Below are 24,070 nucleotides of genomic sequence, written 5' to 3' on the forward strand. Positions count from 1 at the left end.
CCGTATCTTCTTTTGCAGAAATAACTCCACATCTTTACTAAAACCCATAACTATTTGTTATGATATTTTTAACAAACAAATTTATGATCTTCAACGTGTCATAACTGTTTGGACATGAAAAGTTGTTGAACTTTGTATTCTGTCTTTAATCAGCTTTAGTTATTGATAGAACAAATATAGTTATCATCTCTAGAAAGGCACAGCGCGCACACTCGATGCATGCATGTATAGCTGGCTCGACCAATGTACCGGTATCTCCCAACAGTGCGCAGTATGCTATCTTTGCCATCATTGTCAGCCTGAAGAATCCTGGCAAAAGGGCTAAAGAATAAAGATACACACATCAAATCGGAGGCCTTCTTTCCCAGCGAAAGAACAAGGGAAATTCCCCAACGAAAGATATATGTAGATGGAGTAGTATCTAGCCACGGCACAACCAGTGGCTTACGTGCTCCTACATGGTTCACACAGACTGTATTCCCCTCCATCCTCTGTGCGAAATGGAAAGTTACTAGTACTCTACTACAAGCTAGCGCTTGAAAGTTAAAGCGACTAACAAAATGCAAAGTAGAGTATAAAAATGTGTAGAAATTGGCCATGTCAACCTAGCTAGTCTCACAAAATAATTTAGTAGAGCTAGCGTAAGCATCAGCATGTTCAACGGGGGATATGCTTCGCCATATGCTAAGCTAGGCCAGAACGAATGGATTGGAAATTCAGAATCATGGCATCAACGTAAATTATTGAATCCTCCAGGTAGCATAGCCGGCTCGGCCTTGATAGACACCCAGAGGGACTGAGGGAGAGCATCGTGTGGAAGGTCTGCATGCAGTTTTTTTCTCTCTTCGAGTCAAAATTTGCCGTCTTTATGATTGAATTGTGACTCATCACTGTCCTAGAGCTTTGACAAACTGGCATGCTGACCAGTTGCCGCGTTGCCCATGTCACCTGTAACTTCAGCTTGTGTAGCATGAAAGCGAACAGGGCACATTCTAACCGGGCATATATAATGCTTGCCATTGTCATCCAGAAAGGACGAAAAAGATAGAAAGTGATATTCATGGAGTGATAAGGGCATCTCCAACGCGACCCTCAAACCGTCTGTGTACGTCCTGCTGTCCGGACGTGTTGTGCCATCTAACACGGGTCTGTATCGGCCCGCCAAGCAATTCAGACACACTTTTTCCCACAAAGTGGAAGGAGGGGAGTGGAGGTGGGTGCTTTGCCAGAGTTCAGACAGCAGTCACGTAGGATTCCGACACCCCCGACCCATTAAATCCCCCTCCCGGTCCCATTTTCTTCCATTCCGCCCCTTCTCCCCCCTTCTTTGCATCCGCACGCTCCTCTTTCGATGTCGCTGTTGTACCTCTCCGACCGGCACACAAGCATTGCCGGACCTTCGCAACCAGCACCGACGCTCCCACTCGCCTTTTACGACGGTGTCGTCCACCCAGGACCCGTCGTAGGCAGGTACACTCCGCCCCCCCGTCGACGTCGTCCATGGAGGTCACCACGCCCGGTAGGTGTTCGATGAAATGTCATTGAGCTTATTTTCGAACGCCATGTCATTCTTTTAGAGTACGAAGGATGGCGGGGTACTCGACCATGGAGGATGAGTTGTTGAGTGATGCATGGTTGGCCGTATCCACAGATTTCGTAGGCAGGAGCAGACGGGGGCCTTCTGGCAGTGCATGCATGATTCATTTCAGCGCGAAAGCGTATTGCGCCCTATGACATGCACATCATCCAACAACGCAATGTGAGGCCGTTGTCGTATTGATGGTACACCATCCAGACCTCCGTCACCAAGTTTTGTGACGCGGTTGGTCGTCTGGAGGCAAGGTGGCCATTGGGCGCAGTTGGTCGGCTGGAGGCAAGGTGGCCATTGCGTGCGGCAGTGGAGGAGAGAGTAAGTTTTGCTTCTTCTTGCTCAACTTGTCGATTGAGTCATTCATTCACTCTACACATTGTGTAACCTGTACGCTCGGCCGTGATGTACTACAGGATAGAGGGAGGACCATTTAGGTGCATACACTGTTGGATGAAACTGAAGGGGCAGTATGTGGGACGACAGGATCTGTTCATGAAAAACTTGTTGAACATCCGGTTAATCTTGTTGAATTTGAACAATTGTTGTACTAGACTTATTTGCATGCTATATATGGATGATTTGTGTTATTTTCTATCAGAACTTTGATAAAAAATCGCCGTGTTTGCATGAATTTCGTCTTGTTAATTGAAACCCAGGTTGAAATGTATCCAGACAGTTTTGGATGGCCGATGGATGCCGGAGCAAATTTGCGGGTTAGTATAGGAGATGCCCTAAGTCCTCGAGTCAAAGCTAAACGAGTGCCACAAGAATCCAAACACTATACTAAATCTTGATTGCGAAAGAACACGGACAGAATCTTGACAGAAATATTACTCTACTAGCCAGAACTTGAAATTTAAAGTGATAAAGGAAAATGCAAGGTGCAGAAGAAGTGTAGAAATTGGCCATGTCAACCTATCCAGTCTCACAATAAATAAAACTTATAGCAGCAGAGAATAGCTAAGCATCAATTTGTTCAACGTCGAATATGCTTCGCCATATGTTAATTAAGCTATGCCGGAACGAATGGATCGGAAATTCAGAATCATGACATGAACAAATTATGCTCTCCCTCTCCCCCGTACCCCCCCCCCCCCCCCGAGCGGGGCGACCGGGGCGGCCCTCCCTCCCCTCGCCGCCCAGCCCCCACCTCCCACCCCCTCCTCCCGCCGTTGCCGCCGGCTGGCGTGGCCGGGCGTTGCCCGCGCGGCGCCGTGGCGAGGCCGGCGGTGGCGGCCCTCTTCCTCTCCCCCTCGCGGTTCCCCGGCTCGGGCGGCGGTTTTCGGCGACGGTGCGCCTCGGCGGGGCGGTGCTCCGGTGTAGATCGGGCGCAGATTCGGCGGCGGTGGCGGCTGGCGGCGGGGGTTGGCCGGCGGAGCCCTGCAGGCCCAGATTTGGGCCCTTTTGGGCCCGATCTGGGTCAGGGCGGGTTGGTCTGGCCTCCGGCGGGTCTCCTCCGGCTGGGCTGGCGGGATGCGGCCGTTGGGATCGGCGGCTCTGCGCTGCGTCGGCTGCAGCGCGGCAGCGGGAGCTTAACGGGCCCGATCTGGGCCCGGCTGGGCAAGGGGTCCGGCGTGCTCCCGCGCCTGCGTCTGGTCTGCTACGGCTTGTGCCAGTGGAGGTTGTCCCCTCCCACGTGGCTGTGGTGCTCCTAGTCCCTATCGGGGGTGGTCTCGTTTGGTTCGGCCGGCCTCGCAGCGTCTGCGGTGGAGAGACGACGGTGGTGTCCTCGTGACTGTGGTGGCGCAGGTGGGTGGGCGGTTGGCGTGGTGGAGCCGCTGGTTGGTCCTGAGTTGTGGGTATGAGGGGTAGGGCGAAATCCCTCTCGGGTCCGCCCGGCACCGACGCGGTGACGCCTGCGGGCGCCATCAACCTTCTTGAAGGGCGTCAGGAGTACCTCTCGCCCGCTTTCCTCCGTGTACCGGGAGAAATCTTAGGATTCGTCCGGGCAGCAGCGTCGTCCTCGTCGCAGTCCTTATTGAAGGTGTTGCTTGGTTCGCGGCGACTCGATGACTTTGGAGCGTGGTGGATGTTTTCGGTGGTCGCAGCGGTTGCGGGATGCTTCAGCTTTCGTTCATCCGGTGCTGCCGGCATTTCTTTCTCTTACTTTTCTCTTGTTTTTCTTTTGGGCATGATTGTGCTGTTTGCCCCAGCATCGAACTTCTGGCTATATCGATGGTTGCTATATTAATATAGCGGGGCGCAAGCCTTTTTGCGTACGTGGAAGCTCTGCAGGCAGTCTTCCTTTTCGAGTCAAAATTTGCCGTCTTGGCCAAACTCGCTGCCCCCGAGCTTTGACAAAACTGGCACTTGGACTTCGGTTTTTGTAGCGTGAAGGCTAACAGGGCATATATACCGCCTGTGAGTTGTCATTCAGAAAAGTGAAAAAAAGAGGACATTGTGGAAGAAGAGAATATATATTTTGTGATGAGTCCTCGAGTCAACAGCCAAATGAGTGCCGCAAAATCCAAGCCGCAATCGTGATCGCGAAAGAGCAAAAGGCTGGACAGAATCTCGAAAGCCAACGCTGGGTACCGTCCAGTCCAGTCCAGTCCAGTCCGGTGGTGCATGCATGGCCTCGAATCATTTGCGGCGAACTACCTAGTGGCAGATAAAAAGATGCAAAGCTATACATAAGATAGATGATGAGAAAGGCAACTGGTCTTTTGCAAATTGCCACAGCCACTGCCTGTGAAAATATCGTCCGCTTTTGCCTTTGTCACCTCCACTGGATTGCACTGTCCATGAACAGTGACGGTACCTCCATGCGTCTGAAGTGGGCTCGCTATAGGCTGCAAGAGTGGGATGAATGCGTGGAGCTTGTCTCAACTCAAAGTTGAAAACATGGCGATTTCCCCGTTGTCGGCGTAGGCCTTGAATTTGAGCCGAGTGGAAGTTGAGCCGGCTCTGGGGAAGTTCCGCCCCCTTACTTGCATTGTTAGGTAGGTGGAGAGATTCGAACCTAGGTAGCTCGAGTGGAAACTCGTCATTGTGCTAGGAGGCTCTCCCCTGAGTTAGTTATTAGTTTAAAAAGTGAAAATTATTTTCACACAAAATTAGTGAAACTTGTAAACAACATTTATAAAATATTTAACTTCACAAATCATGACATCAATAATTTAGGTCAATCGGGCACACAACACACTCTTACAAATCACAACAATCGACCACAATGACATTATTTGTCTCATCTTTCTTCTGATTAATCTCTACTACTTAAAAAGAACGTAAGGTTCTCATTTCATCTTTGTTCCTACCGCCCCTTCGTCCAACCTTTCATGTACATGATAATCAATCACCTTAATTTACTTATCTTCTGAACCAATTTCACTTTAATTTATTTACCAAACTTCTAATCAAAATATAAGGTAATTCACGGTCAGAATTTGATGAACATTTATTTACACAATCGCATTATTATTGACAGGTAAATCACAAGTTAAGGTACTAGAATATTTATATCCCGTTGCAACGCACATGCATTTTTCTAGTCAACAAGTTAAATAAGCAACTCACCAACCTGGCCGGTTAAGCTCTGTCTACAAGCAAACAACAAGACTAAGGTTTTTCTTCTACGACCTCTCAGCTAGGATTTCCTTGCCTCTTGCCGGCGGCGCCGCCGGCCCGCCTCACCTCCTATGGTCCTCGGGTCATGGAGGCGCGATGGAGCCTGGCCCTTGCCGGCCGAGGGCTCTGTTTTTAGGTGTTTTTTGGAGTTTTGTTAGGATTTGTGGCATAATCAGAAAGACGAGATGGAGGCAACTTCTTGAAGATGAAATAAGGTCCTCCCCTCCTAACCCCCATCTGGCAATGCTTCTAGGATCGTCAAAGAGCGTGTGGAGGTGACCCCCCAGCGGATCTTGTGAGCTCCGGTCGGCGTTTGTCTTCAGTGGATCCGCTTGGATGGCCTTCATCCGTGTGTGCCTATGTGTCTGCATGTTGGATTCTTCCGATCAAGGCTTCTCTTCATCGGCGGCGGACTTGTTCCGGTGTGCTGGTCCTATGGGGCCTTTGCACGACGACTTCTCAACTGTCGATTACAACAATGTTTGTCCGGCTCCGATGAGGGAGAGACGATGGCGGCGACGCTCCTTCGGCTCGCTCAGTGCTTGTAGTCGTTGCTAGGTGGTCTACGGACTTGAATGTAATTCTTACTTCTGGTTTTCTTTGTATTCACTCCGTAAAGAAATATAAGAACATTTAGATCACTACTTTAATACAGAGGGAGTACTATCTTGACAGTTGATGAATAGATAGAAAGTTTTCTTGAGAAAAAAATTGATGTCTACATGCAGCTCAGTAGTTAATGAGTTGGAGCCAAGCCGCAAGGGAGACAACGTGCATAGCTCTGTCCTCGGCTTGGCTCGGCTCAATCCCGCAACCCGCGGCGCGGCGTGGCGAGGCGAGCGAGGAGGAGGAGCGCGCGTGTAGGTCTCCTCTTCTCATGCTCATACAAGTGGTAGAAGAGCTCACCTTATAAAGAGGTGCAACTCTCTCTCAACTTATGAGGTGGGACTAAACTTTAGCCTCACTCACTCCACTCACATGTGTGCATGAATGGGCCAAGAGAATTTCAGAATTTTAGTTGGACTTTGGGCCAAAAGCCCACTAGCAAATTCCAACAATCCCCCACAAAGTCTCATTGGCACATTTCACCATTTGGTTCCAAAACATTGTTTATATACCGGTGCTTAGTGGAGACTGTGAAGTTGAACTTCCACTTAGATTTTTATGCTACACTAGATCACAACTTGAATAGTGGACTATGCCTTGAACTACAAGTTTTCTGCGAGACTAGTTTCACACAAATTCTTGACCGATACTGGGCTGCCGCAAGGCTTCCCCGCGGGTGGAGCGTATACGTCATACTCCAGGCCCTTTCATGAATTTATTAGAGAACACCCAATTCTCACAGACTGCGACGTTAACAGTCGAATTCATATAGGTGTGTTCCTCAGGAGATGCTCTGCAGGACAACATCTCTGCTTACTCAAATAAGCCACTTGGAACACATTAAGATAAATATCAACCCGCCATGCAGATCAGGAGAGTATTGCATCTTCACGGAGTGGGATAATTAAAATAGGAATACTCTCCTTTCAGCTGACCAACAGCTTGTCTTCCACTTCTACTTCACGGGATCTCCGATCACATAGAGTGGGTTACCACTATGGACAACTCATGCGGTGGGTCTCAAGCCCATCTCCATCGATGCATTATCTATCACGTTACGTGATAGACCCTTTGTGAAGGGATCTGCCAAGTTTTTCGACGTTTGGATATAATCCAACGTAATAACTCCGGAGTTCCTCAATTTTCTGACAGATTTTAGTCTCCTCTTCACATGCCTTGAGGACTTCATATTGTCCTTAGAACTGTTTATCTTGACGATCACAGTTTGATTATCACAGTTCATCAGGATAGGGGGTATTGGTTTTTCAACCATAGGTAAGTCCATCAAGAGCTCACGAAGCCACTCTGCTTCAACAGTGGCAGTGTCTAATGCTGTGAGTTCTGCTTCCATAGTTGACCTCGTTAAGATGGTCTGCTTGCAAGACTTCCAGAAAACAGCGCCACCACCAAGTGTAAAAACATAACCACTTGTGGCCGTAATCTCATCAGCATCAGATATCCAGTTTGAGTCACTATAACCCTCTAGTACCCTTGGATATCCGGTGTAGTGAATCCCATAGCTCGCAGTGCCTTTCAAGTAGCGCATAACTCTCTCAAGCGCATGCCAATGATCATCTCCCGCTTTTGACACAAACCGACTCAGCTTGCTCACAGCAAAAGAGATGTCAAGCCTCGTGGCACTCGTCAAATACATAAGCGAGCCAATAATCTGAGAATATCTCAGTTGATCTCTAGCAATCCGTCGATTCTTTCGAAGCAACACACTAGCATCATATGGAGTTGGAGAAGGCGTGCAGTCGCTATACCCAAAACGACTCAAGATCTTTTCCACATAGTGAGACTGAAGCAGTGTGATCCCACCATTCTCATCTCTCAACAGCTTGATGTTTAAGATAACATCAGCTACTCCTAGATCCTTCATCTCAAAACAGCGAGATAAGAAATCCTTAACCTCCTTGATCAAATCAAGTTTGGTTCCAAAGATCAGTATGTCGTCGACATACAGACAAAGAATAACTCCTTCGCCCCCACCATGGCGATAGTACACACACTTGTCACCATCGTTTACTACAAAGCCGGCAGCAGTTAATGTTCTTTCGAACTTCTCATGCCACTTCTTAGGAGCTTGTTTAAGGCCATATAAATACTTTAATAACTTGCACACCTTTCCTTCCTGGCCAGGTACTACAAAACCATCTGGCTGATCCATGCAAATTTCCTCTTTCAACTCTCCATTGAGGAAAGCCGTCTTAACGTACATTTGATGAACGAGAAGACCATGTGAGGCAGCCAGTGATAGTAGCACCCGAATTGTGGTCAGTCTAGCCACGGGTGAGTAAGTATCAAAGAAGTCTTCACCTTCTTTCCGGGTATAACCCTTAGCCACAAGCCGTGCCTTGTACTTTTCAATCGTACCATCAGGTCTAAGCTTCTTCTTGAACACCCACTTACATCCAACAGGTTTGCACCCATAAGGACGGTCAGTGATCTCCCAGGTTCCGTTAGCTAAGATGGAATCCTTCTCGCTACGAACAACTTCCTTCCAGTAGTCAGCATCAGGAGATGCATAGGCTTCTGAAATAGTCCTGGGTGTGTCATCCACAAGGTACACAATGAAATCATCACCAAAGGACGTTGCAGTCCTCTGTCTCTTACTCCTTACAGGAGTTTCATTGTCACCCTCAACAGGATTCTCAACGTGTTCCATCGCAATGGTGGGTTCAGGAATTACAGTGAGTTCCTCACTAGATGGAGTAGGTATCTCCTGATTTGATGAACTCGACATATCCTTCATAGGAAATATGTCCTCAAAGAAAGTTGCATCATTCGACTCCATAATCGTACCAACATGCTTGTCGGATACCTCAGATTTTATTATCAAAAATCTATAGCCAATGCTATGAAAAGCATAGCCCAGAAGAACACAATCCACGGTTTTCGGTCCAAGCTTGCGCTTCTTGGGAATTGGTATATTGACTTTCGCCAAACAACCCCAAGTACGTAGGTAAGAGAGTTTCAATCTTTTCCTTTCCCATTCCTCAAAAGGAGTCATGGTCTTATGCTTTGTGGGAACTCGGTTTAGGATATGACGTGCAGTCATTAGCGCATCCCCCCACCATTCCTTGGAAAGACCCGATGTGTCTAACATGGTGTTAACCATATCAGTTAGAGTTCGGTTCTTTCTTTCGGCTACCCCATTTGACTGAGGTGAGTAGGGAGGCGTCCTCTCATGGATTATACCATGTTCCGCACAAAGCAAATCAAATTCATTGGAAAAATACTCTCCACCACGATTGGACCTAAGCCGTTTAATTTTTCGATCAAGTTGGTTCTCTGCCTCAGCTTTATAGTTTTTGAAGAAAGTTAAAGCCTCATCTTTTGATTTCGGAAGATACACATAACAATATCTAGTGGAGTCCTCAATCAACGTCATGAAGTATCTCTTTCCACCTTTTGTCAACACGCCATTCATCTCACAAAGATCAGAATGTATAAGCTCTAGTGGCGCCAAGTCTCTTGCCTCAGCAGTCTTATGGGACTTGCGAGGTTGCTTAGCTTGCACACATACTTGGCACTTGGAGCCTTTGACAGTAGAGATTTTCGGAATTAAATTCATATTGGCTAGCCGCGTCATGCAACCAAAGTTAATATGACAAAGTCGTGAATGCCAAATATCAGACTCATTATTGTGGCAAACATTATTAATAACTTTAGTGCAAATATCTGATAAGGATAGGCGGAACAAGCCTCCACACTCATAGCCTTTTCCAACAAATTGTCCACACTTAGAAATTACAACTTTATTGGATTCCAAAACCAACTTAAAACGATCTCGACATAAACGGGAACCGTAACGAGATTTTTATTGATGGACGACACATGATGAACGTTCTTCAGACGCACGGTCTTCCCCGAAGTAAACTTCAGATCGACCGTACCAGCACCTCGAACGATGGCATGTGACCCATTCCCCATCAGCACGGGAGAAGTCCCTATGACCTGGTAAGAAGAAAACATGGAGGCATCAGCACAAACATGTACATTGGCACCGGTGTCAATTAACCAATCAGGAGATTGAAATACTGAAAGGATGGTAGGAAGAATACCGTACCCAAAATCCTTCATATCAGTATCACCGATGACAACATTAGCGGACTTGCCGCTCTTCTCATGTTCGCGCTCCTCAAAGCGGTTAGGACACTTCGGAGCCCAGTGATTAGGATCACCGCAGACATGGCAAAGTCCCTTCCCCTTCTTATGAGAATTCTTCTTGAAGTTGGTAGAATGTGATGGCTTGTTCTTTGTATCAAACTTGCCTTTGCCCTGAGTTTTGTTCTTGTTATTTTTGAACTTGTTGGGCGGGAAGTTCTTCTTCTGTACCATGTGGGCACTAGAAGCTCCCTCAGCAACTCGAGCACGTGTGTCCTTTGCTCTCGCCTTCTCTTCAACATCAAGAGTACCAATGAGATCCGCAACGAAAAACTCCTGTCTCTTGTGTTTCAGGGAAGTAGCAAAATTGTTCCACGAAGGTGGAAGCTTGGCAATGATGCCTCTGGCAACAAATTTGTCCGGCAACACACACTTGAAGTACTCAAGTTCTTTTGCGAGCGACTGTATCTCATGAGCCTGCTGTACAACAGAGCGCTCATCAGTCATCTTGTAGTCATAGAATTGCTCCATGACGTACAACTCGCTGCCGGCGTCCGAGGCACCAAACTTGGCCTCGAGCGCAGCCCACATGTCCTTGCCGTTGTCAAACGACATATACGAATCCATAATGGAGTCATCAAGAACACTCAGAAGAGCGCCTTTAAAGAGAGTATCGATCTTCTCAAAAGCTTCCAGCTGTGCTGGATTAAGATCGCCCTCAGGCTTCCCCTTGGTGGCGTCATAGCAGCCCATGGTCTGAAACCAGTAGACTGCTCTCGTGCGCCACCTCTTATATTGCGCCCCCTTAAAGGCAGGCGACTTCAGATGCGCAGCAAAACCACTCGGAGTAAATTGCCTATGATCAGGTTTTTGGATTGTTGGAAATATGAGCAAATTACTACGAGATTTAATCCGAATAAATAGGAAATAGATCATGACAACAATAGTAGAGATTAAACTAATCATGCGAACTAGCATAGTAGATGAACAGATCACGTCTAGGGCACATACTAGAAGCATGAATTCTACCACGATCTCGAACAGGAAGGATAGAATCACATACGGTGCAGCGGGAGCAGCACCGCCGGCGTTGACGTTGTCGCCCATGTCGTCGAGGATGAGGTTGCCTAGGTCGGGGAAGAAGTCGTCGCTGCCAGCAGTTGCGCGAGTACGCTCCCCAAAAACCTGATCGCCCCTCTCCCGTACAGGATCACGAGAGGCGGGGTTCTGGAGGCCTGCTGTCCCTTCTCCCGGTGCACGCCGGAAGGAGGGATGGAGAAGACTTGCTTGGCGACGCAATGATCTGGAACGGTGGTGAGAAACCATACGAAGCGGCAGCGGCTAGGGTAGACGTCTGCCTGACTATATAGTGCGGGCCGGGTAGGTCATGGGAGTAAACCCCACGTCCGAGTCGTCACGATCCAAAAGAATCGGAAACGGTTCAGTAATTAACGCGTCCGTTAATTATTAATTAATGACTCATTAATTTTTTCTGAACAGCAAAAATATAGACAACGTGCATAGCTCTGTCCTCGGCTCGGCTCAATCCCGCGGCGCGGCACGTCATGACGAGGCGTGGCGTGTAGGTTCCTCTTTTCATGCTCATACAAGTGATAGAAGAGCTCACCTTATAAAGAGGTGTAGCTCTCTCTTAACTTATGAGGTGGGACTAAACTTTAGCCTCACTCACTCCACTCGTATGTGTGCATGAATGGGCCAAAAGAATTTCAGAATTTTAGTTCGGCTTTGGGCCAAAAGCCCACTAGCAAATTCCAACACTTTTCCTACAAACCTAGTCAAAGTTTGATCTTGACCGGATCTTATATGCAAACTAAGAAGAAATGGAGGGAGTACTGTTAGCTCTCTACCCCTGGTCGCCGTGCGTGGCGTCGCGGTCGGCGTGCCAAATCCGATCGTTGGTCAAAGAAGCCCGCCCATCTCGCTCCGGCGCGCCCACACGGTGGCCCGGTGGGAACGGCACGGGCGCCATATTCTTCTTCCCCAACGAACGAACGCCCCCCATGCCATGCCAAACAAACCAAAACTTGCTCCCGCTCCGAGTCAACTCCCGACCCCGTACTTCGGACTACTAGTTTAATAGTTCGTCCGACTTGGCTGCCTCCCTACTCTACTCTACTCTAGTCCAGTCCACTCCAGCGAGCACAATCCCCGGATATTCCCCGCAAATCATACGACCCGGCCTTAAAAATCTCTCATCTGTTATTAGGGCTTACTATTAGTTAGAGCCTGACGGAACGAGAAAAAGATTCCTGCTTGCTCTCCTATATAGCGCATCCTCGTTCGCTTCTTTCCTCCTCGGCCTCGCACTGAACGAACCAGAGCCTCCCTCTGCTTCTTCGTCGTCTCTCTCTGCTTCTGCATCCACAATCCACGCTCGCCTCGGTACAAGAAACAGGGGAGGGCAGGCATGGGGGCACGCCGGCGCCTGGCGCTCCTCGCGCTCGCCGTGGCCCTCGCCGCGGCGGCGGCCACCACGGGCCACGCCGGCGTGACCAGCCCGTACCGGCGCAAGCTGGAGGCCACCGCCGACATGCCGTTCGACGCCGACGTCTTCCGCGTGCCGCCGGGCTACAATGCCCCTCAGCAGGTCCGTCCGCCCGCCGTCTCTCTGATCCCCCCGATCTGCAACGGGTTCTTGGTCTCTCATCTTGTTTTTCGGCTGGTTCGAATTGCGCAGGTGCACATCACGCTGGGCGACCAGACGGGCACGGCGATGACGGTGTCGTGGGTGACGGCGAGCGAGCTGGGCAACGGCACGGTGAGGTACGGCCCGTCGCCGGACAGGATGGAGATGTCGGCGCAGGGCACGCACACGCGCTACGACTACTTCAACTACACCTCCGGCTTCATCCACCACTGCACCCTCAGGAACCTCAAGGTAACCAACCAACCCAGCCAACAAGAAACCTTCGCCTCGTCAATGGCGTGTTCGTGCCATTGATCCCGTGGGCGTTGGTGCTTGCAGCATGGCGTGAAGTACTACTACGCGATGGGGTTCGGCCACACGGTGCGCACCTTCTCCTTCACCGCCCCTCCCAAGCCCGGGCCCGACGTGCCCTTCAAGTTCGGACTCATCGGTATGTTGTTACGTTATCAGATGCAAATTTCTTTCCACATGCTGGAGGTTAAATTTTGTGTTTTGACCCTTTTCTGATATCTATTCGAGATCTGATCCTAGAATGATAAAATTTCAAGATCTGACCTTTTTGCTACCGTCAGGGTCCATGGCGGTAGGGTCTAACAGCCTACCGCCAAGGTCCCTAGCGGTAGGGTTGCATGCCCTACCACAAATTTTTTCTAAGTGTTGAACACAGTGCGTGCTTGTGCCTACCGCCAAGCACCTTGGCGGTAGGGTTGTACAGACTACCGCCAGTCTGTTTGGCGGTAGGGATGTTTCCTACCGCCAAGGTCCCTGGCGGTAGGCTGTTACACCCTACTACCATGGACCTTGGCGGTAGTAAAAAGGTCAAATCTCGAAATTTTTCTAAACTAGGGTTAGATCTCAAATAGATTTTAGAAAAGGGTCAAAACATAAAATTTTGCCCATGCTGGATGATTGGTTAATTGGTTAGTCCATGGATCGGTAGAAACAAAGCGGGTCGGTAGGATCTGTGACAAGATGCATCGGTCGTCAGTCATTGTTGTCGTCGCTACACGTTAGCCAGCATCCGATCCATGTCAGAGAGCCATATGCCAGTATGATATTCATAGGTGCGTAGTTCGGCCGGCGTCCTGCGTGCAAGTAGCTGACACGTCCATTTCCTTGGGGCCTGAATTTTCTGGGATGTATCGATCAAGACAAGATGGCCATGTTGACTGCCGCAGGAAACAATGTGCACTCCTGTGCACAGCCCATGCCTGCTCCACACCAGTGAGACAGTGGCCAGTGTCATAGCTGTCTGAAATGAACAAGGAAAGTGAAAATTAACTAGGAGTAATTGGGAAAAGAATCCTTAAAACAAAATAAATACTAGCTGTTCGGTTAGCTGGATATTTATTTCATTATTTGCGCAAAAGCTAGATGTTTATTTTGTTCTGAGGAATAATCAAGCTGTATAATTATTTTGATTTGCAGGAATAAATAATCAAGCTGGATCTTTTATTCATATTTATTAATCTTTTTCGTGGGGATTTGTGAATGTATTTCTTAATTTTGCCGGCAGGTGACCTGGGGCAGACGTTCGACTCCAACAGCACGCTGTCGCACTACGAGGCCAACGGCGGCGACGCGGTGCTCTTCGTGGGCGACCTCTCCTACGCCGACGCCTACCCGCTGCACGACAACCGGCGCTGGGACAGCTGGGCGCGCTTCGTGGAGCGCAGCGTGGCGTACCAGCCCTGGATCTGGACCGCCGGCAACCACGAGCTGGACTACGCGCCGGAGATCGGCGAGACGGTGCCCTTCAAGCCCTTCACCCGCCGCTACCGCACGCCGTACCGCGCCGCCGGCAGCACGGAGCCCCTCTGGTACTCGGTCAAGGTCGCCTCCGCCCACATCATCGTGCTCTCCTCCTACTCCTCCTACGGCAAGTACACGCCGCAGTGGACGTGGCTGTCCGACGAGCTGGCCCGCGTCGACCGCAAGGCCACGCCGTGGCTCATCGTGCTCATGCACTCGCCCTGGTACAACAGCAACAACTACCACTACATGGAGGGGGAGACGATGCGGGTGCAGTTCGAGAGCTGGCTCGTCGCCGCCAAGGTGGACATCGTCCTCGCCGGCCACGTCCACTCCTACGAGCGCAGCCGCCGCTTCTCCAACGTCGCCTACAACATCGTCAACGGCAAGGCCACGCCCGTGCGCGACTTGGACGCGCCCGTCTACGTCACCATCGGCGACGGCGGCAACATCGAGGGCATCGCCAACAAGTACGTATACGTTGCTTGCTTGCTGAATTCATGATTAACTTAACTTATATGCACCGTGCTCTGCTCCTCCGGCCATGCATTGCTGACATGACAAAATGAACGAATGAATGCAGCTTCACGGAGCCGCAGCCGTCCTACTCGGCGTTCAGGGAGGCGAGCTTCGGGCACGCGACGCTGGAGATCAAGAACCGGACGCACGCCTACTACGCGTGGCACCGGAACCACGACGGCGCCAAGGCCACTGCCGACTCCGTCTGGCTCACCAACAGACACCATCTCCCCACCGACGACTCCAAGTGATCTGATCATCTCCGAAGCAATGTCGTGGGAGGGAGGGGATCCGTTTTAGTTACTGCTGCCCCTTGACTTACTTGAGCAACGTGGGGTTTTTCTTACATGTTGATCGATCTGGCTGAGATAGAAAAGAAGAGATCTTGGGCAGCTGCAAATGGTTGCTTCTTTCACCTCATGTCTCCGATGTGTGAATCTCTTGAGCTCGAGCCGTAGTTAGTGCAATTAGTCATGTAACTTTAAGGATAAGCTCCTGCAGGTCGTCTCGTTTGAAATAAAATAACACAGGAGATTTGGGAGGTTCTTCTCAAGCACCTGCTCTGCATTTAACTATATACAGATGTGTTGACTGAAACTGTGCATGATCATCAGATCATGTGCAGAGAGCACCCCTTCTAGGTAAGAGATAGTTGTAACATGCGGAAGTCCAATTCGGCTCCCCTCCCCGGTGCACGTGCTCCTTGCGCGCGAAAATAATTTTTGAAATGTAAAAAAAATCTCAACAAAACTTCTAGTTGTTCATAGTCACATCAAAAATCCCAACAAAATTTCTAGTTGTTCGTGGTCACATGAGGGTTGATCCACCTTGTCAATGCAGCAGGGATCAAGAATGTCAACCAACGGGTAAGCGTCGCCTCGGGCATGGGGACCTCATGGCATGATGTTAGCCATTAGTATGTGCCTTCCTCTGTTGTGCTTTTTATTTTGGGAGTAGCCCGCATGATGTTTCGCGGGATGGCTTCTATGGTCTGCCATCTGCGGTGTTCTTGTAATCTTGTTGGCTTGTTAAATCTGTGTGAGGAATTTGACCTCGGTATATTGGTTTTCGCCCGGTTTTCCTGTAATTAATCGAGCAACTATCTTCTTCTTAATTAATGAAAAGACAAAGCTTTTGCCTCTATTCTTTTCTAAAAAATCATCTAGATGCTGCATGCAAATTTTTAGGCAAAAAGGTTAAGTATTTTGGCATGTGCAAAATAAATAAACTTAAACACCAAATGTTACCCCAAAATGTCATCTCAAATTTGTTTTTTTTTTCACCTATGGAACACTGCTACTCTGTTTCGCATGAAAATCCTCAAGCATGCTTGTGACACTAACACGAACATCTACAAAAGAAAAATCAGATTTTTTAAAAAACATTTAATATATTTTTAGTTTACTATTCATCCGGGAGCAAATGTTCCCGGGAGCCAAAACGCTTTCCCGTTTCTCTCCTTCCCGCCGTGCTGAAAAAGCGGGGTCTCGTAATGGTTGTTGCATCTTCTACTCCCTCCGTCCCACAATGTAAAACCATTTTTGACAATAATGGTCTTATATTTTGGGACGAAGAGAGTATAAAACAATGAAACAATAGCACACATTTTGTGTACTCCCGAGAGAGAAAAAGAGTAAAAATAGTTCAATAACAACCTAAAAGGAAAAAAAATAAAGAGTCGATTACATCACCGATGCTTAAACTTGACCAGAAAGTCATTTAGTGCTTAAACTTGTGGCATACATCGAACTGGTGTCACAACTTGGTTTAGGCATACATGTACGATGCAAATCACGTTTGGATATGAAATCGACGCTGACGAGGCGCGCCATCCTGGTGTGGGGCCTGTTGTCAGCCACTAGCCACTGAATGACGGAGTCAAGGTGCGCGGGGCAATATCTCTACTCCTAAAGGGGAAATTGGTAGCCTCCCCTCCATGTTTTATATTCGTTTTTTTTTTCGTTCGCCTTTTTTCGTCTCATCTCCCACCACCCCTTCCCGCTGGATTTTCTTCCTCTCATTAAAAAACCAAATCCCATTAAAAGGTGAGACCTTGTTTCGTGCTTGCTTTGGCAAGTGCTCATTTAATTCAATTACGTAAATGATATGTAATTAAGAATCCAGAAATCACACCATATATGTGAGATCACTTTCCTAAAAGACAGACATAAGATTTTTCTCGATAACTTTTCAAAACAAAATCATATATTCCTCAATAACAAATCGCTAATCCCGCACACTATGTCATTTATTATTATCATTATCTTTACTGTTAATTGACAAACACAACTTTTCTAATATAACAAAATAACATTTTTTGTTATGAGCGTACGCATCGGTCTGATGCCGGCGTGCGCGACACCATGTAGGATGCCGTGGCCGGGTCTGATGCCGGCGTGATGCTCAAGAATGCCAGGGTGTGGATCACGGCGTCAACGATGGCCGTGGCGGAAGGTCGGTCGTCGGACCACCACGTACACACATTTGTTGACGCGGTCATATTATATTTTTTGTCAGTCAGAGAGAGAGCCAGACATACTACATTCTCAAATCAAGTGTGTTCATTCAAATGTCAAAAATCCGTTAAAGAAATGTGTTCTACAATACTCGGTAGTCGTCATCGTCATTCATAGCAATCATTCATGCGGAAATATTTTGGAAATTGAGCGTTGAATCAATTCAGAAATCAAACCATCAATAGAATTGATTAGCTAGACATTAATTACGCATGCAATGCCATTTAAATAGGATTTTTTGCATCGAATAAATTTGAAACCGAGTCACTAAAGCAATTCATTAATTAGGTGGACAGTTAATTATGCCTATAGATAATTAGAAGTAGGGATTTTTCCAATTAGGCAGATGATTTGGCATGCATAGAATTAGATAGGCCATTAATTATTTGTGTAAATAATTAATTATCTCAGCGATATGGCCGAGCACGGCTTGCCAACAAGGACAACAACCACCATGTGCTCGCAACATGGGCGACCTAGCGCTCACCAAGATGGATGACGACCATGCTCTGCATGATGTCCACACACTGACGGTTGCCGAAACATTAGCGGGTGAGGATAACACGACACAATATTCGCCGGATGGTAAATGATATAGTGGAAAGATAGTGTGTTCCAAGAATAAGAAAGAAAACCAAAACAACCAAGTGATCCATGATGCTGGAGAAGAAATAAGTGTTCCAAAAAATAAAGAAAGAGTATTCTAAAAAATAAGTAGGAACGAGAACTTTGGTGAGGTAGGATGGCCAACCATACTTGGATAAAAAAGAAAATGAAAAACGGTCGCTTGCCAAGTGTAGCTTGTGCACCCAAAGAAATGTAAATCGAAGAGAAGAAGATAAGGCATCGCTGATGAACACACTAATGTTGACGTGGTGCTGATTGGCACCAACGGAACGGGTTGACGAAGAGGCTAGGAGTAGAAGATGTAGAGAAGGACGGAGAAGAGAAGAACGACAATTATCCCATCTAGCAATGAATGGTATGTGGGCTGGAGGTGGAGCTTATTGGTGACTACGTTCAGGTTGCCACTCGCCTCCCATGTTAGTGTGCATTTGCAAATTTGAGTGGACCTTTGAGAATGATCTTTATGGTTATTTGTTGTTTTGTATCAGTAGTATGTGTTAGTTTAACCCACTCTATTTTATTGTAAATATAAAAAAATCTTCCCTATTGAAACGCATGGTGAAGGTGAGGTGGTCTTCATCTGATTTGAAAGTAGGAGGCTCCAGCGAGAAATGTCTCGCTACGGTGGAAAATCGGGAAGGGGAGGATCCGACAGAAAAAGAGAAGGATGCGTCATGGGTGGGGTTTTCCTGTTGAGCCCACGTGTTGAAGATAACATGAGGATAGCCGCATGGGTCCACCTGACAACCCAGTGTTAACCACCCAACCCACAAGCATTTCATGTCCTATATACATCTGATATATATTCTTTGAGTCTTAAGTGGGCTGCAGTCCATGAAGCCCATTTTACACTATTTTTTTAATCTATACAATATAAGTGAAATATAATACTAATGTGTTATAAATAATATATATACTTAGTTACATTATAAAAACAATCATGTGTTAATTTAACATTTATCTATATAATTAAACTATAAATCACAAAACTATTCAAGTAATAATTTGCATATTTAATAAAAATATCAAAGTAATTATATATGTTTCTATATATTTTAGTACTCCCTTCGTAAACAAATATAAGAGTGTTTAGATCACTAGAATAATAATCTAAGCGCTCTTATATTTCTTTATGGATGGACTAAATCACTACTGAAATTTAGAATTGTTCACACTAAAAACAAAATATCATCTAGTATATTAAAGTGTTCAGGCTTTAAATATTTTTGTTCATCTATATATTTAATAAATTTTTAAGTAAGTTTGAAAATGTTCATAGTTTAAAAAAAATATTCATGTAGTATATAAAATTGTTCATGATTTAATAAAGGATATATTTTTCTATATATTTCAATAAATGCTTATATAAGTTTAAAATGTCCATGTTTTTAATAAAATATCTATGTGCTATATAAAAGTGTTCATTTTTATATTGAAAATTATTGTATTTATAACATACAATTATAAGTTTACATATATTATATACGCATATTTTTATAGAAAAATAACAGTGCAAAATGGGCCCTAGGAATTGCAGCCCCCTTTAAGACTATTTTTTTCTACAAAAGTCGAATTCTATCGAATATGGTCTGACATCGAGTCCGGGAGAACCGGCTTCTGCTACTCCTGGGTTTGATGCGATGCCAAACCCTTGAGGATCAGCTTTTCGCGGGAATCCGCAAAGTACTCCAGGTTGCCGAATATCACGATTCGATCTGTAGTGTAATTCTTGACCTGGCCGAGGCGACTAGTCGAGTCGGCGATGAAAGTGGCAACGCCGAAGATGAATGTCAGTGTACAAAAGTATGGGCTCTCCTTTTGACCCCTTTACTTGTGCACGGGCAGTCAGAGCCGCGCGCCACGGCCACACTTAGCAGGGCAGAGGAGGGAAGCCGGAGAGAAGCCGAAGCACAAGACAACCAAGGCAACGCCAAGACCAGAAACACAGGAGAGCAAGAGGGCAAGGTGGACTCCCCCGGCAAGATCCTTGCCGAGGCAGCCTCCGCAGCCCCGGCAAGAGCCTTACCGGGGCAGCTTGCCCGACGCCAGCAGAGCGAGCCACCCTTGAGCCCAAGGGTTCCAAACGCCGCCAACAACTACGTTGGGACCAGGGCTCGGGAGGCACCTCTGTGGTGGCATGCAGATCTTCGTCAAGATCACAAGCATACAAGATCAGATGAGGACCAGAAGACGGCGACCCTCGGCGGGATCCTAGCCGAGGAAATCCACAAGACCCCCGGCAAGCGCCTTGCCGGGGACAACTGCGACGCCACGGCAAGACCCTTGGCGGGCCCCCGGCAAGGCCCTTGCCGAGGGCGCCAGCAGGGCCACTGCCAGGCCCGCACCAGCCAAGGCTCCACTGCCATCCCCAAGCAGCTGCTAGCTCAACCAGCTGGGCAGGCACCTTGTGGCGACGGGCGGCTTACAAGCCAACTCAGCAAGCACCTGCGTGGTGGCATGCAGATCTTCGTGAAGACCCTACCACCGCACCACCTAAGCTGCCTGCCTGCCTACATGGCGCCACATGCATGGCCTAGGCGCGTGTCGAAGCAAGGCGAGGCGGCGACGGATGGGACGGGCCTCATTCCCGTCCCCTATAAAGCTAATGGACACCTAAGCGATGCATTAAATGTGTCTTGTCCTGTAATACGGGCAATAAGCTCGCAGCACTGTAGACCTTTCCACCTCATGTGTGCCACTGTGGCAGCCCCTTTCGACTATAAAAGGAGGCCCATGGCATACTAGAGAGGGATTCGGCTCTTTTGGGCAAGTTACACCCCGCAGCTAGCTCAAGAACACAAGAACACTCAATACATCCACCAAAGCAGGACTAGGGTATTACGCATCCTCGCGGCCCGAACCTGGGTAAACGATCTGTGTGCTTCCTGTTAGACCTGCTCTTCTCACGACCCCGTGCCCGCCAACCATAGAAGGGATTCCAGTGATCCCATAGGTGTCGTTTCCCACCGACATCTATGGCGCGCCAGGTGGGGGGGGGGGCAGTCGTGAGAATCTGATCTGGCAGTTAGCCTAGCAGTTCCTCCTGGCCATGCTTCCAAAGAAGAAGACGGCCAAGAGGATAACGCCACCTGCGAGCGCGAAGGACACCGACGGCGACAAGAAAGCTATGTCACGCCGGACTTTAAATATTTCCTTTTTATATAAGGTTATTCCCCTCGGAGATCTCGTTCTTTGTATGGAAAACCTGCACGCAAAGGGGCTCTCCCGCGATTGGCAACGCCCTTGTTCTGTTTCGAGTCCGCTCGACAGCTCAAGCGACCGCGTCGAGAGTGGCAGGGTAGCCTTCCGCAACTGGCAACGCTCTCGATTCCGACTCGAGTCAAGCTCGACAGTTCGAGCGACCACGTTGAGGGCGGCAAGGTGGTTCGCCCGGCAGGAAGCACACCCGTCAGGCCATTGGGGATCCGTCCCCAAGGAGCCGCGTTTACGCGCCGGCAAGCCTACCCGATTAGCATAGGGTGAACATATAAAGGGGGATTGAACAGGAAAGTAACATGCACTGACTCAAAAGTACTGCAGAGTTATATTACATCAATTGTTGTTGCGGTTCTAACTAAAGATAGAAATTGTCTTGGTCCTGAACCTGCAGCGACGATAAGAAGTGGGGTGCCTAGTCCCGGCGCTGGCCCTCTACCCTGTGGATTCCATCGATGCCGCTGATGATGGGCTCGATACGCTCCTCGAGCGGCGCGAGGTCCACACCCTCCGGCAAGCTCTCCAGCGCAGCATCGAAGTCGAGGTTGGGATTCCAGTATGCCACCTTGGTGAGAACCTTGGTCATGGACCCCGGCAAAGCCTCCGGGCCTCATTGGCCAGGAAAGTCGCCCTAGCGGAGCGGAAATGCTCCAGGGCTCCAAGAACACCCTCAAAAAACAGGGTCAGCCTGGCGTTGGGAGTCGTGCTGCGATCCGGAGCGTACCTCACAGTTGGCATCCCCATGGTGGCCAGCTGCGTGGTGATCCTGCCGGCGACGTCTTCAAGGCGGCCGATCCAGCGATTCTCACCCTCCACAAAGTCTTTGTGGTTGGCGGTCTCGTTCTTCCGCAGCTGCTTCTCGTTCTCCAGATCTTTGGTCAGGGTCTCCTCCCGGGCCTTGCTCTCCGACAACATCCCCTCGAGACCCTCCAGCTTCAACTTGAGGTCTTTAATGGAGTTGTTGGCCTCGGAGAGCTCCCCGGCCCTGCTGACAGCCGCGCCCTGCGCCTCCTTCAGGGCGCCGTTGAGCGTGTCCCTCTCCTTGGACAGCCTCAGGGCCTGGTCCTTCAGCCCGTCCCGCTCCACCTCCAGCTCCTTTACCCTACCGGCATGAACCAGAGCCTGGGCATCAAGCGCCTCTTTGTGCCCCTGCTCCAGTTCCTGGGTCCGCTGCACAACGAGCTTTTCCACCTCCTCATCCTTGGCGCGGAGCGTTGCGACAAGCTTCTCCTCACACGCGGCAAGGTCCTCCTCCTGGGAGTTCAGCGCGGCCTGGTACTGGGTCCGAGCGGCCTCGGCTGCGGCGGCCAAGCTCTCCACCATCTCCTGGGCCTTCTCGATGTCGGCCCGCTTCATGGCGAGCTACACGTCGCGCTTGGCCAGCTCACCATGGGCGACCTTCAGTTCCTCACAAGCCTGGCGGAACCAAGTCTGCGTCTCGGCGATGCGTGCCTTGAAGTCCGCCTCCGCCTTGTCCACCGTTGCCATCCTGGACTTGGCCTTGTCCAGGCGGGCGCGGTGGAGCGCCTGGAGCTTCCGGAAGTTGGCGCCCATGGCCTGGAGAAGCCGCTCCTCCTGAGAACCGTCGCCACCGGTGCTCGGCTCGTCAACAACCTCGAGCCCGGCGGCGGCAAGCACCTCCTCGTCGAACACCTCTCCCTCGACGGGCGCCCTGGAGCTCGACGCCCCTGGAAGGTGGACGAAAAGGTCGTCACCTACCTTCAGATACCTGCCGGAGCCAGAGGCAGCGGAGGAGGAAGGCTGGTCATCGACCACCTCCTCCTCAGCAGCGGACTTACCGGCCTCCTTGGCAGTAGCCCTGCTGGGCTCCCCGGCAGGCTCCTCGGCGGCGCCCTTGGCGGCCTCGGCGGCGATCTTCTCGGCCTCCGCCTCGGCGGCCTTGGCGACGTCCTCGATGACGGTGTCTATGTCCTCTGGGTCCGCCGAGAGGGGATCTGGATGCCGAGAAGGGGATGAGGCAAGGCCAAGACCAAGATTCAGAAAGAACAGAAAAAGAACAGGGACGGAACGCGAGTGACTTACCCGCGCTGGGCTGGGAAGTAGGGGTCCCCTCCCCGCCAACATTTGGCGCCGAGGCGAAGCCACCAGCGCCAGGGTTCTCCTCCTCCTCCTCCTCCTCCGTGTTCATGGGCTCGGTGCTTGGCGCCCTTGCCGGGGACGCCCCTCGGGGCGGCGTGTTGGGGGTAGCCCTCTGTGGCTCCTCCTGCCGCTGTCCTCCTCCTGCAACCATGGCAAGGTCAGCACCAAGAGATCGTGCCCCCAACACACGTCGACGAGGGGTGAGTGGTGAACTTACGCTGTGGGCCGTGCCGGGGGCTGTTATCCGGGCTGCTCAACACCACCAGCGGTGTACCAGAAACCCCTGCCGGGGGCTGGCCGCTCGCCGAAGCCCTGGCCCTCTTCACCCTCTGGGCCAGTGTCTCCGCATCCCTGCAAAGATGAAGACGAATCAAGATAAGTGGCATGATCCGAGGAGACGGAGATGACAGAAAGGGACAAGATACTTACTCGTCCTCCACATCCTCCTTTGCTGCTTTCCTCTTCCTCCGTGGGCTGAGGGACCCAAAGTCAAAGGTAACCTCCGCATCGACGTCTGCCGGAGGAGGGGAGGAGGGCGGAGTCTGGACGCGCTTGGATGAAGAGGAGGCAGATGCTTTCTTCTTCGCCACCGCGGCCTTCACCGACTTCTTCGCAGCCGCGGCCCTCGTTTGGCGCGCGGACGCCTCCTGAGCTTGCCGGGGCTGCACGACCCTGCCGGGCCGAACCGGCTCGCCAGAGGTGGCCCGCCGCAGGACTCACCCTCTTCCCGCGATCGGAGGGTCGACAGCCTCTGCCTCCTCCTCCGACGACTCATCGACCACATCTTCGATGAGAGGG

At 49.7% G+C, this 24,070-nt stretch overlaps 1 protein-coding gene across 1 annotated transcript; it reads left to right on the forward strand.

Annotated features, from left to right (window-relative positions):
• Positions 1 to 11,825: 11,825 nt before the first annotated feature.
• On the forward strand, positions 11,826 to 15,367 carry LOC109756051 (purple acid phosphatase 2). Its single transcript, XM_020314917.4, has 5 exons — positions 11,826 to 12,482; positions 12,573 to 12,773; positions 12,861 to 12,972; positions 14,059 to 14,764; positions 14,878 to 15,367. The coding sequence occupies exons 1-5, from the start codon at positions 12,303 to 12,305 to the stop codon at positions 15,062 to 15,064; spliced, it is 1,386 nt and encodes a 461-aa protein (XP_020170506.1). The 5' UTR covers positions 11,826 to 12,302; the 3' UTR covers positions 15,065 to 15,367.
• The last annotated feature ends 8,703 nt before the right edge of the window (positions 15,368 to 24,070 follow it).

This window comes from Aegilops tauschii, chromosome 5 (assembly GCF_002575655.3).
Source record: "Aegilops tauschii subsp. strangulata cultivar AL8/78 chromosome 5, Aet v6.0, whole genome shotgun sequence".
NCBI lineage: Eukaryota > Viridiplantae > Streptophyta > Magnoliopsida > Poales > Poaceae > Aegilops > Aegilops tauschii.